The sequence below is a fragment of the Clupea harengus genome, chromosome 11 (genome assembly GCF_900700415.2).
Source record: "Clupea harengus chromosome 11, Ch_v2.0.2, whole genome shotgun sequence".
Lineage (NCBI taxonomy): Eukaryota > Metazoa > Chordata > Actinopteri > Clupeiformes > Clupeidae > Clupea > Clupea harengus.
This window is the reverse complement of record NC_045162.1, coordinates 18,108,742-18,122,023: the sequence shown is the minus strand read 5'-3', so window position 1 is coordinate 18,122,023 and position 13,282 is coordinate 18,108,742. Positions and strand designations below refer to the sequence as shown.

Below are 13,282 nucleotides of genomic sequence, written 5' to 3'. Positions count from 1 at the left end.
GATTAGCTCTCAGTGTGTGCGTGTGTGAAGTGTGTGTGTGTGTGTGTGTGTGTGAGTGAGTATAGGTGTAAATGATGCATCTGCTGCATCTGACAAGAGAATACTACTCTTGGGAACATCACCCCCTACACCTGATAAACTGTGCAAGGATTTCCACCCAAAATAAAGAGTGAACAATGACGGGACCAAAGTCAAGGCGGCTGCATCAGCAGGTAAGGTACTCGGCAGCTCTCTGTGTGGTTGTTATTGTGGAGATGTAAACACCACAAGTCAATGGGTATTCCGGTATTCAGCGCACAGATGCAGCACAACTTGTCCAGTGAGTGCAATACACTGGGGTCACTGAACCAACAGCGTCAAGGGGCTTTGTGAGGAGGTCAAAGGGATGCCTCCTCCTCCTCCCTCTACAAGAGGCAGCCCATCAATGGTGCATGCCATCACACAGTATCAAGTGGCCCCTGTTCAAAGGTGGCGGATGAAAATGGAAACAGACAAGCTGAAGTGGAACGAGGCAATGCAGCGGAACAGCCTGAGGGATCCCTGACTGGGGTGATAAGAAAGCAGGGGGCAGAGGAGGAAAAAAAGGAGGGCAAAAGAAAAGGCTATATATGGATTTGAAGAAAAAGGGTCAAATGGAAGTGTAGGATCTAATACTGATGTACAGTTATATCTGAATATCAGCACACTACATATTTCAGTACACTACATATTTCAGTAAAACTGGATCAAGGGGTATCACTAGGACGCCTTGAATTTGACACAATACATGACAGAAGCATTATTTAGTCTTATGTACAAATTAAAATGCTACAAATGGGTTTTTAAATGGTGTATTCTCATAGACCACATTTATTCTGTTTCAGGTTATGAGCAAAATAATGTTTGTATGGCACTTTTGTTCAAGACATTAAAAAACATTAGTAACAATAAGGCCTCAAAATTCACCACTCCCACATCTAACCGTACTTCAGGGCATTCCATTACATACCAGAATATGTTATAGTGCTGCGGATGATCAAAAGGCCACTGGCACTGTGCAAGGCAATCTCAGAAATAAAGGCAAATCTCGTAGACTATTCAGGAATAAAAAAAAATAAAAAAATTGATACGGTTTGGGGAGGCACTGATGCCTCAAAACTGTTAGAGAGGCTGACTCCAGAGGGAATAGTTTACCTACAAAACCAAAACAACAACAAAAGACTGAAGACACAGAGACAGTACTGCCATTAACAGTCAAATCCCTTAGGAGCCTTTAGTTTTTCGGATCAGGGTCTCCATCATAGCCCACTGCTCCTTGGTGACCTGCAGGAGAACAAACGGAGATGTAACATGACGTAAAACCATTCAATTTCACAGCAAAAGAGCTCATTCAAAAAAAGGGAGCTTTTGGCAAAACAGAGAGCATTTCCAGTTCTTACCGTTCTGAGTTCATTGAACTCCCCGGCCATGGACACATACTCTCCTCCATCTATCCGAATGATCTGTGCAGTGAATGAATGAATAAGGACTTTGTCAAGATTCAAGACGGAGGAGTGATATGAAATGTTCTGTCTCCAAGGCTGCTGTGGTGAAATGTCAAAGACCTCCATCTATCAGCAGGCAAGAATGTCCTTGTCCTGAGATAGTTTTATGGCTAATACAGCACCACTGAGCTGAAAAGTTTAGTTGTTTAAACACAAAGGGGCCTTGCAACATTTTCAGTGAGAAATATCAGGACACAGACAGCTTAAGCCTAGAAGTGTATAATTCTCCCTTGCATTTAAAAAATATGAACAAATAATGTATGTTTGTGTGTGTGTGTGTGTGTGTGTGTGTGTGTGTGTGTGTGTGTGTGTGCGTGTGCGTGTGCGTGTGCGTGTGCACACTGGTAAGCAAATGAGCAAGCCAGAGGGAGGGAGAGAGAGTGAGAGGGAGGGAGAGAAAGAAACAGAGAAAGCGAGGGAGAGAGAAAATTACTGAGAAAGAAATACACTACATCAACCAATGCCCAAGAGCCGTTAGTGCACTTATTTTGTGAGCAAGTCTGTGTGCTCCATGTGCATACTGTAATAACCTCCACATGACGCCCCTGAGATCGGAGCAGCACATGTTTCTGAGGCCAGCTGTTGAAGAGGTGAGGAGAGAGGTGGCAGCACTGCCCTTGCTCTCCCCTCCCTGCGCCTGAAACCGGAGCGCTCCTCTGGGGCAGACTCAGGGCCCTGGCCCCTGTGCCTCCCCGCCCTGCCTTGGAGCAGAGGAGAGCCCCACCACTCCCAAGGTCAAAACACACACACACACACACACACACACACACACACACACACAGACTCACCGCTCCAGACACCCAGCTGGCGTAGTCACTGCAGAGGTAGGCGGCGAGGTTGGCAATCTCTCCCGGCATTCCCAAGCGGCCAACCGGAATCCTGCCAAGCATCGACTCCTCGAAAATTCCGGTGGGATCCAGGCGGCTGAACGCACCCTTCAGAAGGACGGTGTACAGTTAGGTGTGGGTGAGAGAACGCTTTGGTGCACCCAGAGGCTAAATGTAAAGACTGTGTTTGCCAGCAACCTACCCTCGGTATATTTTCTGCAGTGCAGTTTGTAAATAGAAAAAAAGAACCATGCAGAGATTGACTGCTGATTAAAAATGGCATTATATTAATTAAGCAGCACTGACAATGCGACTCTCAAAATTAACCCTCTTCCATGGCCCTCAGAAGAGGCTTAGCAGAATCAGGTGACCTAAGGTTAAATCCTGGCATAGTATAGGAGCACAACACAATTTGTGAATGGAAAGCCAGGCTGACAGTGATTCATATAGGATGAGTGTGTTTCATGCAGGGCCCTACCCACTACTTTCACTCTGACTGCACAAGCTCATACAATAACAGCGCTCCCATATTTTAGCTCCTGTCGTGTGAGTGAGTCAGCTGATTGCACTTGAAAGATGGAATGAATACTTAAGCCCTCATGACACATACTTCTTCTGCATTCTGCACACTTCTGTGCTCTAAAATGGGAATACCCACCAGTGCTAAGATTTGGGTCAGAAATATAAGTAATCAGTTGCATGTGACAATAATACAATAGCTATAAAATGGCCATGGTTAGGATTGGATTGAGATATCACACTGAGCAGAATCTTATCACCAAGCCCCCGCACCCCACCACCGCCAACCCCATTGTATCAGTCCTCATTTGCAACAGAAGGAAATGAAGGGGAAAACAGGAAGCTTTGGTGTGATAACCTACCTTGGTCCTAATTGGTCCGGGCTGAATCACGTTGAACCTCATGCCGTAGCGTCCCCACTCGGCGGCCAGTGACCTGCGGCACAAACAAACACATCCTTCCTCAGACTGGGCGCGAGCGAGCGGGTAGGCATGCAGGCCAACGGCCAGTCCCGCGGTGAACCTCGCGCTCTTGCCCCTTTCTCATTAAACTCTCCTGATGGGGTTAACACTCTGGCTCCGGGTACAATTATGTCCAAGAGAGTGCCAGCGTTTGGCCCTTGTTTTCATGCTGTTTATTCCAACAACACAAACCAAGTGCCGGATGCATGGCGGGTAAGGAAGGAATAAGCGGGGGGGTTGGGGGGAGAGGGGCTTTAAGGGTCATTCCAAATCACTCAAAGAAAAAGAGCAGTAGAAAGGCGTGGGCAGGGAGGGGGTACTGCAGATTGATTTGTTCCTAGTCAGCATCAAGGATCTAATGCATACTAAATGAGCAAAATACCGGTCTAAAAATAGAACGTGCACGGAGAACGGCTGTGAAATAAATAAAAAGCTAAATCTGGGGGCCAGTTTCGCTGCCGAGCCCTGATTGCAATATAGATGTAACATTTAAAAAGAAAACTGTGGGGTCATTTTTTCAGGTGAACAATCTTGCACAAAAGCCAAGAGTTCCATTAGTGGAAAATGGATAGAGACAGATAGTGATCCCTAGACAAAAAGGAGTCTTGCACTTAGAATATAAATGGATCAGTCAGCTTTACCTCTGCAAATTCTCTACATATGCTTGAGGGAAAGTACTCCCCAACACATAGCTGGTTCTGTCTAAAGGCAAACCAGAAAACTGCCTACTACCTCCAGTATAGTCGGAGAGCCTCACGTGAGGCCATGCCACACACACAGTTTAGAGGTGGCCTCGGTGTGTTTTACGCCCGTGTCTGTGTGTGTCTGTCCGTTTCTCCTGCCCTGGCCTCTCCCCTCATTAACCATCTGTCTGAGGGAAGAGGTAGGAGCACAGTGACCCATTTATCACAGTAATGCCTTTTTTCATGTGCCTGTAAAAAGTGAGGTGTCTTACAAGGGGAGAGGGGGCGAGGGACACCAACTCACACACCGCTGTTCAAACACATTTCATGTCACAAAACAGCAAACTGGACTGACCACAGGTATGCATCTCAGGCAGAACCATAAACTTGGATTGGGATTTATATATTGCAAATTTGATATCAATCAGATGTATTAACTATGCTCGTGAACTGTCTTTGAGAGTATCCTTTATAGAACATTTATATCACATTTCGAGGAATATCTGATTTTTAATTTTTTTTTAATTGAAGGCGTCAGTCAGAATTCATGTTTTCTAATGAGAGGCCTGTCCACATAAAGGGAAAATGAAAACTGTCCTGTCCGTTGATGTAATTCTGCACATTCCATCCATCTTAATTATGGGCAACTTTCCCAGGGAGATCAAGACAGAGGCTCCACATTTAAGATGTAAATTAAAAGTGCTGGTACACTCATTAATGCTAATAAATGCCCTCCTTGAAAAATACATTAAGATAGCGTGATGGGTGATTTGACATGGGTGGGACCTTTTGTAACGTCTTCAAATGGGGACTGCACAGAGGCGATTACAATTTCTGTGTTTCTTTTGAGTAATATGCTTGCAGATGCTAGACATACTTGCACATAGCTTCCACACCGGCCTTGGCACAGGCACTGGGGACCACAAAGCCAGAGCCACTCTCCGCATAGATAGTGGTGATGGCCAAGAACGCAGCTCCTGGGAAAGAAGTAAGCAAACAAATCAATCAATAAGTAATCAAATCAAGTGTTGTTCAACCTCCTAGCTTCATTTGACCAGAGCAAATTGATGAGTCCATCAGTGACTCAAAAATCAGCCTCAGCCTAAACTCAAACGAATAACGGACAAACGTACTTGCAATTATAATCGTACCAAGCCTTTTCCAGACATGAGAATTAAAGGACATCATTCATTTAAATACAGCTTCACAGAGTGCTGCCACCAATGGCTAGACATGCGGCACAATCAATGAAACAAACATAAAAGGAGGGTAACCGCTCTACGGAAGCCTCTTAATTGCCCTACGGCTGAAAAGGCAAATGAGAGACACCGGCCCTTTATGTCTGTTATGTTCCCTCACAAAGGCCTGATTGCAATTTTATTAATAACTGTTTTCTGGGGAAGTGGAAAAGGTCACTACAATCAAAGGATGGATAGGCCCTCTGCAAGAACAACACCGAGTGAGAGGAGTTGAAGAGGAGGCCATTGGGGGGTGGGGCAACACTGGTGCTGGGGCCTAAAGCGAAACTGCATGGTGTGTTGTCTTTGAGCAGCCTGCTCTATGGTTTATGTAGAGCCGTCCCTTTGACTGTGCATGGCTAGTGTGGGATGAAGCACGCAACCCACAGAGAGCCTTGGGCGCTGGACAATAAGACCTGCATTACCACATACAGTGACTGCGGCGCCTTAAGGTCAAAGGAACACAAGGATGAATGATGTGTCGACTGAAAGGGTATGCAGAGTACACTGGTGCAGATCTCTATGACTGGTAGGGATGTAAAATGGCTCCATTGCTTTGTTGACTATGTGGTTTCCTATAAAAACCAAAATCTCATGGTTGCAATTAGTGTATTGCTGATGTTCCTACCACATCATATACACTGTATAACACTGATGAATACATACATTATCTTAATTACCAAACAGTGGCTGGTACAAATACAATATGAGTGAAAAGGTTACAGGGTTAGCTGGTACAACAGCATGCTTTTGGGAGCAGTTTTCAATGGATCAAGCATACCATTTCATTTTCAGCGCAGAAGAGTGTGCCTGCCACCCTGTGGTCTTAATACTACAGCACACCAACTGGGTTTGTTTGAGTTTCATTTGGAGTCTGTGAAATTACTCTCATTGTTCACAGACTATGGCGTCTCTTTAAAGAGACAGTATGCAATAATTTGCCACTTTTTTGCCATGTTTCTATTAGCAACTAGTAACATCTTCAAATGAATTGTCATGATATATGATAAAGTGAAGTACAGATAAACAAACCTGCCATTCCAACTAGACACCTAGGCTATGCGCTATGCAGTCACTCTCATTTTTTTTACTGACTACAGAATATGCACTTTACATGTGCCAGTGCAACACCTTCTCTTTGATTAGTAGCCTAAGAGGCCCACAGAAAACCTGCCAGCTGATTCTGACAAACTTAAATAAATGGTTAGGATTGCCAAGAAAACATGGAAAAGATGAAAACCTCAGGCAAGTTCATCTATCCTTTGAATGTGGGGGAGAGAGAAGGCAAATCAACATTTAAGAGATCACCTTTTTCAGCTTTAATAAGGCGCTTCCCGATTTCAAGAGTCACGTAGGCCGTGCCATTCAGCACAATGTCTGTGACGGTCCTAAAGGCATTAGCAGACAGCTTCTCTGAGGGAGAGATGAAATTACCAGCGGCATTGTTGATTACCACCTGTGGAATGGAAAAATCAGACAGACAACTATTAATGGACTCAAGAATAAAATGCACAAGTATGCAGTGGTTTTACCAGCATGAACATATGTGAGGTTTCATTAAATACATGATCAGAGATTCATAATTCAGGTTTCCATTCTTGTAAGTGCTTTAGAGTTTTAAACAATGTCAAGTAGAGTAGATTTATTTTTCGTGTGTCAACTCAAAGCAGCTTTGATATATTACCTACCAATACACCATGTAGCAAAGGTTATAGTACGTAAATTAAGTTGTTATATTTTTATAGAAAGAAACCTCTGCCAAATTGCATACCAGAAACATTGAAACATACATAATGAATCTTTTAGCAATGATACCTCAGAAAACACAGTGAAGTGACAGATCTGTGATGAGGCCTTTACAGTGCAGGCTGAATGTTTGTACCTACATCAGGGAGACCCACGTCATTGACAAACTTGGTCACAGCAGCCTCTACAGACGCTGGATCCCTCACATCACACTGTACTGCGTGGACCTGTTGGAGAAATACTGGCTGAGTGATTCAAAGGTTCAATATACAGTATATCGATACATATATATTTAGTGTATCAGGACATCATGTCCACCCCTGGGAAAAGCTTAAGATACAGACTGATTCATCTCTATAGCAGGTGGAATCAGCAGGGACCACACAATTCAATCAGGATCAAAATGTATCTGTATTCTCTGATCATCAAGGTTAATCAATAGCCAAAATGATTGTGATTCTGCAATACACTTAGATATCTTTATTTAAAGTAACACTATGGAGTTTCTGAAGCTGCCAGGTAGGGGGCTACTTTCTGCTGGACTATTCAGTAACTTATTTGCGGTCTTGCTTTGTCTTGTGTTGCACTTGCTTGATGTTTGACTGTGTTAGGAAAGTTGTTGACTTGCTAGTTTGTCATAAACAAAGTAAGCAAATTTCAACAGGTTTCGCTAAGTTTAGCTGCTAGCAAGACATCTCGTTAGCGATGTTAGCAAGCTTATTATAACACGCTTGGACATTGATGCTAGTAATAAGTGCTCTCGCGTCGGCTTCTTTGTAATGTTATTGTGATAGCTATGTTGGCTAGCTTGCCAACAACTTTCCTAACACAGTCAAACATCAAGCAAGTGCAACACAAGACAAAGCAAGACCGCAAATAAGTTACTGAATAGTCCAGCAGAAAGTAGTCCCTTACCTGGCGGCTCCAGAAACTCCATAGTGTTACTTTAAGCAATTTCAGATGTGATACAGTAACATAAACAAACAAAGCATCAAACAATCAATCAGCAAAGTATTGAAATGAAGACCTCTTAATGAGGGTTGTTATTTAGCTTATAAATAAGTTCAATGTGCATTCTAAATGTTATTTGCAAAGTTGCTAATTTAACAGTTTAAAAGTCAATTCTAGATGTCTGATGCAATTCTAAGTGATATTGGCAAAATAACTAGCCTGGATACCAGACCGAATTTAGCCCCGCCCACACATTTTTTGGTTGGGAAGTTCGGTCTGGCATTACTCCATTGAGGAGAAATTATCTGCGGCTCGATATCGGCCGTACCAATCAAATTGTTAAGGCGGGCTTTATACGATGATGGACAGATGATCAACAGTAACGTAACCAACCACGTCACCAACACACGAGTTGAATTCGTTTTCAACAAACATGGCTGCCGCTGGAGAGCTGAAATGTATAGATTTGAGTCCATTTAGACATTGACAGTGCATTCATTTTGAAAGAGGAACAGAGAAACGCGATTAAGGCATTTGTCAATCGAAAAGATGTTTTTGCCTTCCTTCCTACGGGATCCGGTAAAAGTGTAATGTATCAGCTGGCCCTGGTCACATACTAGTTGTTCTGATTGGTTGTAGGTAACCAATTGAGCGAAGAGGCATTTTTTCTCCTGGTTCGGTTGAAACACGCCCCATAATCACAGCCCAATGGAGCGATATCAGACTCATATTCTGACTAGAATTATGAGTATGACATCGTCAGGCTACAAAATAACACAAACCCATCCCCTAACAGACCTTGGAGTACTGGTCAGCAAATGCTGATATTTTTCATATACATTATTATTACCTTGTTGCCAGTCTGTGCTGAAATTTCTGCAGCAGCCTTTTCCAAAACGTCAAGCTTTCTAAAAACAAAATAAGATGCTTTAGCATTTGCCACAAGTTGTTCTTCTCCTACACTGAACATCATGAGTTCTCCAAAATTGTATGAGGGCATGTGGCAGGAAGTGTCTGTAATATTTCAGCTTGAGATAAGTAGAGAGCATTTTCAGGCAGTGTGCTGATATGAATCACCCTGTTCATCAAACAAATGGGTTACTCCCTGATTCATTCTGAGTGACTAAGTGAACCAGCACACAGTCAGGAAACTATAACAACTCAAAACATAAAAAAGCATTGAGAAGTTTATCCGTCTATCTCTGTGTGCTCTAATTTAAGCAATGCCTAGGTAAATCTTTCATAACTGATCAAGATGTTTAATAGGCACCTTTGACCGTATGACACGAAATCACTGATGCTGACCTGCTTGCAATGACACACTCAGCACCCAAGCTTGATAAGGTGGTCGTCATGCCTCGACCTAAACCCGTCCCTCCGCCTGTGATGAAGGCCACTTTGTTTTTGAATGTCCCTGGGAGCAGCATCGCCCCCTCGGATGGGGGAAAGAACACAGCTTGTGGAGGCGGGGAACTCTTGCACAGTACATAAGTCCCATTACTAAAGGCCTGAATGAAAATTAATGGAAGTTATTATTTCGCAGTGAAAAAATGTAATACATGCAATTAATGGGAGTTACTTATACCAATTTTATTTTATATCAGCCAAACAGGGCAATGTCTATACCAGACTTCTGTTCTAGAATACAATGTTTAAAAGGTTACTAAAGGTAAGTATGGTCAGCTTCCTAGATGGACACCTGCAAGTAATAATCATCTTTTTCGTTGCAGCTGTGACGTCAAACTGCTCACACATAAGAATGCACAAGACTGTGAGTTGTTCGCAACTTATGCTAATAATGCATGCATTGCATTAGCTAGCTGGCATTTTTCCATGTTCAGTTTCCTATCTGGCTAGCCATCTCTCACAACCCAAAGCAAGGTTACCACTAGGTTAACACTACCACCAGCTACCGGTTCACCACGTCTTTAAACACAAATGCAAAACTCTCAGGTACAAAACAATCTTACCCGTAAATGTGTGAGTACTTTGATTGGTAGGGTTACATTGCGTTTGTAAACTCCTAAGCGCCCGAGCAATGGATATGCCATGTTTTCAAAGTTACGTGAACTTTGACCCAGTACGAGGGTGAAGTGGTGAACTATTACCTACAAAACAGTGACTAAAAGGAAATCTCACCCTACAACTCCGCCAACAAATCATTTAACTATCTATGACAGATACAGAGGGGATACGCTGGCGAAGCTATGGTGGTGGCAAAAGTTCCACTTCAGTTTCTTCACAAATAATGTGTGTAGTGACATAACACGACGACTTTAAGACGCCGCCACCATTACTACAGATCAAAGGGAGAGTTATGGTGCCTCGGATTCATTTCTTCAACGTATACGCTTTAGTTTGATTGAATTGTATTATTGTTTTAGCCTCAGCTATTCTGTATCAAACAAAATGATTACGCAATTCTGATATATTTGTGTTTGCAGCCACATTTCAATTAGGTAAGTATAAACCACCCCCATTTCCACATTCCATGATCAAGCACGCCGTGGTCAGACGCTCATCCGATGATACCGTAAACACATGTAGACAAGGAACTACAGATAACATGCAAAGGTTTTCCGAGGACTTCCCCCCATTACGCCATAATCTACTGTGGCGACTTTATGGCAAATTAAATATTCAAGCTCATGTAGTACCGACACTGATGTAAACGGATCACTTAGTTCAACAAGTGCTTGGGTTTATGTATTTTATTTTTGCGCATTTTTTCGGTACACTAAGGTAAATATGTCAGTGGTGCCATCCGTTTGTATGAAAATGCCTAGTGAACATGCGGAAAAGTAGTTCTGCGAACATTGACTGCAAAGAAAGCAGTGATGTCCACCACAAAACCTGAATTGATACTTATATTTAGTGGTAAACGTAAATCCGGAAAGGACTATGTAACCGACAGAATTCAGGAAAGGTGAGGTCCTATGGTCTTTCTCTCTAATGAGATTTACTTTCACCCATTGCTTGAATCTTGTCAACAACTCATGTGCCATGTTTCTGGAATTAGATCTACCATAATGTAGCCTAATTCTGACAGAACAGTGATAGTCTTCAATTGTTCCCATGCGTAGTAGGCTACGTTGGAGAAATGTTACGTAGAAATGCACACATTTGTCTGAAACCAGAAAATAATAGATGTATTGACAGCAATGTTAGGAAACATGTATTTAGGTTTTAGAAATGAATAATTATTCCATATTGACAACAAACAACACAAATCCCTTCAAAGCTAAGCACAATGTATAATTTGCTTTCAACCAGGCTGGGTGCTAATGTATGTTGCATCCTGCGTCTCTCTGGGCCCCTGAAAGAACAATATGCAAAGGTAAATTAAAAGATCATCTCACATCAAGTCAGATTACTAGCTCTGCAATTAAACGCAACATAATGTTCTCTTGAATTAAGGTGTGACAATAATAGTGGTGTTAATTGTTTGGAATGTTTGTTGTTGTTGCACCTCTCAATGTGAAGTGTAAATCACCCATTATCCTGGACATTGGTATGTAGGATATAATATGGAAATGGTCATATAGCTACAGTCTACAAGGTGTAATTGCTGGAGTATGTTCTGAAAATATAAAAATACCTTAGGCATTAGTGTATACTTTTTGGCGGTGTCATCAAATTCAATGCAATCTAAGAGCCTTTCCTTTGATGGTCCTCATATTAGGATCATGGGTTGGACTACAGTGAGCTGCTGGGAGCTGGTCAGTATAAGGAAAAGTACAGAGCCGACATGATTCGGTGGGGGGAGAGGAAGAGGGAGGAGGATCATGGGTTCTTCTGCCGGTTGGCCATCAGACAGGCCAAACAGCCTGTGTGGGTAAGATGTTGATGATTTATCTTTAGTCTTCATCCCTGAAAATAGATGTGCTCTGAATTTCGTTGTAACCAACATGTACACTTTACTTACATGTTTTGGATTCTCTACATATGTTCAGTGTTAGGAGCCCAAAATGCTGCAATGTTAATAAAACAACATAAATCATGTACCTCTTCTTCCATGCGAAGGTTTGTTTGTCGTCAAAAGGGGTTGAAAGTGTTTGTTGCGACTTTAAAACTAAAGTGGGATCCAAGTGGAACCTCATGTTCTTGTGTGAAGATGAAAAAACAGATCTGAGAGATGTTTGAAGAGTCTACCTTCATCACACCATCTCCCCTCCCCAGATTATCAGTGATGCTCGGCGCTTGTCAGACCTGCAGTGGTTCTGGAGGGAGTTTCCTCAGCAGTGTCGCTGTGTGCGTGTGGAGGCCTCAGAGCAAACCAGATTACAGAGGGGGTGGATGTTCTCCCCAGGTGACCCAATTCCAACCAAGTGCACATGCCCAATCCGTGAATAATTTCATATTACCATACCAACTACACATTTGTAAGAGATCTTGCAACTGCACTGACGCCCCCCACCCAACCCCCATCCATTGTTTCCACAGGTATAGATGATGCAGAGTCTGAATGTGGTCTTGATCAGGGAGTGCAGTTTGACTGGATAATTAACAATGATGGAGATGCTGGCCTTCTGGAGGAGCAGCTGAAAGAACTGTTTGTGCTGGCTGAGGACAAATCTGGAGACAATGCTGGACAAAGAACTCTGACAATTAGTGGTTGAAAATGTTAATGATAGTTTCACAGTATATTTTTACCGATAGAAAATACAATAAATGTTCTTTTAATATTAAGTATTTTTCCTGTTTTCTCTTTTGTACATACGTATTTCAACTGACATTACCTTCATGGTCAGATGGTCATTGAGACAGTGGACTGCCTATGTGACCTAAACTGCATTTGCTCCAAATGAGAGAATTACTCAACTCTATGATCCACCCCCTGAAATAACACATAGGACATTGTACAAGCCAAGAAAGGAACTGTTAGTCCAAGGCTTTCAGAGTAAGGATGATGCTGTTACTTTCATACTGGGCACCATGATGTAATTAGTGTTAGTGAGAGGCAGGGATGTGTGGTCCAAATTAAACTACAAACAGGTCAGCAAAGCCCCAATTAGAGCATCCTCTTGACAACATACTGCTACCGCCATCCTCCACTGCACCACAAAGAGGACTTGTAATTACAGAAGAATCCACTAGATGTCCACTCACAGCCACCAGCTCTGAGCCCTTCATGTGGGATCTATTTGTGATAACCTTAAAACCTGAAATCACACGAAAGAACCTCGTGGAATCCATTACAAGGACAAAAGGACACTTATACCTTTGTACAGAGCAGGAAGAACAGTTCACTTTGCGTAAAATAGGTTAAGGTGACGTCATTCACATCATTACAAATATATCGGGGTTGTCTTTGCAATCATGTTAGTTTACCAG

The 13,282-nt window shown here is 42.6% G+C and overlaps 2 protein-coding genes across 3 annotated transcripts; one reads left to right on the top strand and one right to left on the bottom strand.

Annotated features, from left to right (window-relative positions):
• Nucleotides 1-814: 814 nt before the first annotated feature.
• On the bottom strand, nucleotides 815-10,190 carry decr1 (2,4-dienoyl CoA reductase 1, mitochondrial). The gene is made up of 10 exons (XM_012822886.3): nucleotides 9,919-10,190; nucleotides 9,254-9,456; nucleotides 8,799-8,856; nucleotides 7,138-7,224; nucleotides 6,560-6,707; nucleotides 4,891-4,990; nucleotides 3,232-3,304; nucleotides 2,312-2,458; nucleotides 1,419-1,481; nucleotides 815-1,302 (listed from the first exon to the last, which is right to left on the bottom strand). Exons 1-10 carry the CDS (start codon nucleotides 9,997-9,999, stop codon nucleotides 1,243-1,245), a joined length of 1,020 nt encoding a protein of 339 aa, XP_012678340.1. The 5' UTR covers nucleotides 10,000-10,190; the 3' UTR covers nucleotides 815-1,242.
• A 326-nt stretch (nucleotides 10,191-10,516) lies between these two features.
• pmvk (phosphomevalonate kinase) lies at nucleotides 10,517-12,637 on the top strand. Of its 2 annotated transcripts, none has more exons than XM_031575880.2 (5): nucleotides 10,517-10,874; nucleotides 11,222-11,285; nucleotides 11,631-11,783; nucleotides 12,128-12,293; nucleotides 12,392-12,637. In XM_031575880.2, exons 1-5 carry the CDS (start codon nucleotides 10,786-10,788, stop codon nucleotides 12,565-12,567), a joined length of 648 nt encoding a protein of 215 aa, XP_031431740.1. In that variant the 5' UTR covers nucleotides 10,517-10,785; the 3' UTR covers nucleotides 12,568-12,637. The 2 variants fall into 2 exon arrangements, with proteins under 2 accessions (XP_031431740.1, XP_012678343.2); XM_012822889.3 differs by having other exon boundaries at nucleotides 10,538-10,874; nucleotides 12,128-12,257.
• Nucleotides 12,638-13,282: the final 645 nt, after the last annotated feature.

What these genes read in the sequence shown, in the direction of transcription:
- decr1 (XM_012822886.3), bottom strand. Translation starts at nt 9,999, where the DNA reads ATGGCATATCCATTGCTCGGGCGCTTAGGAGTTTACAAACGCAATGTA. An exon ending in CCTTATTAAAGCTGAAAAAG is followed by an intron (nt 4,991 to 6,559) that starts GTGATCTCTTAA and finishes CTTCTTTCCCAG; the next exon opens with GAGCTGCGTTCTTGGCCATC. An exon ending in CCGGACCAATTAGGACCAAG is followed by an intron (nt 2,459 to 3,231) that starts GTAGGTTATCAC and finishes GTCCTTCTGAAG; the next exon opens with GGTGCGTTCAGCCGCCTGGA.
- pmvk (XM_031575880.2), top strand. Translation starts at nt 10,786, where the DNA reads ATGTCCACCACAAAACCTGAATTGATACTTATATTTAGTGGTAAACGT. An exon ending in ACCGACAGAATTCAGGAAAG is followed by an intron (nt 10,875 to 11,221) that starts GTGAGGTCCTAT and finishes GCTTTCAACCAG; the next exon opens with GCTGGGTGCTAATGTATGTT. An exon ending in AGGCCAAACAGCCTGTGTGG is followed by an intron (nt 11,784 to 12,127) that starts GTAAGATGTTGA and finishes TCCCCTCCCCAG; the next exon opens with ATTATCAGTGATGCTCGGCG.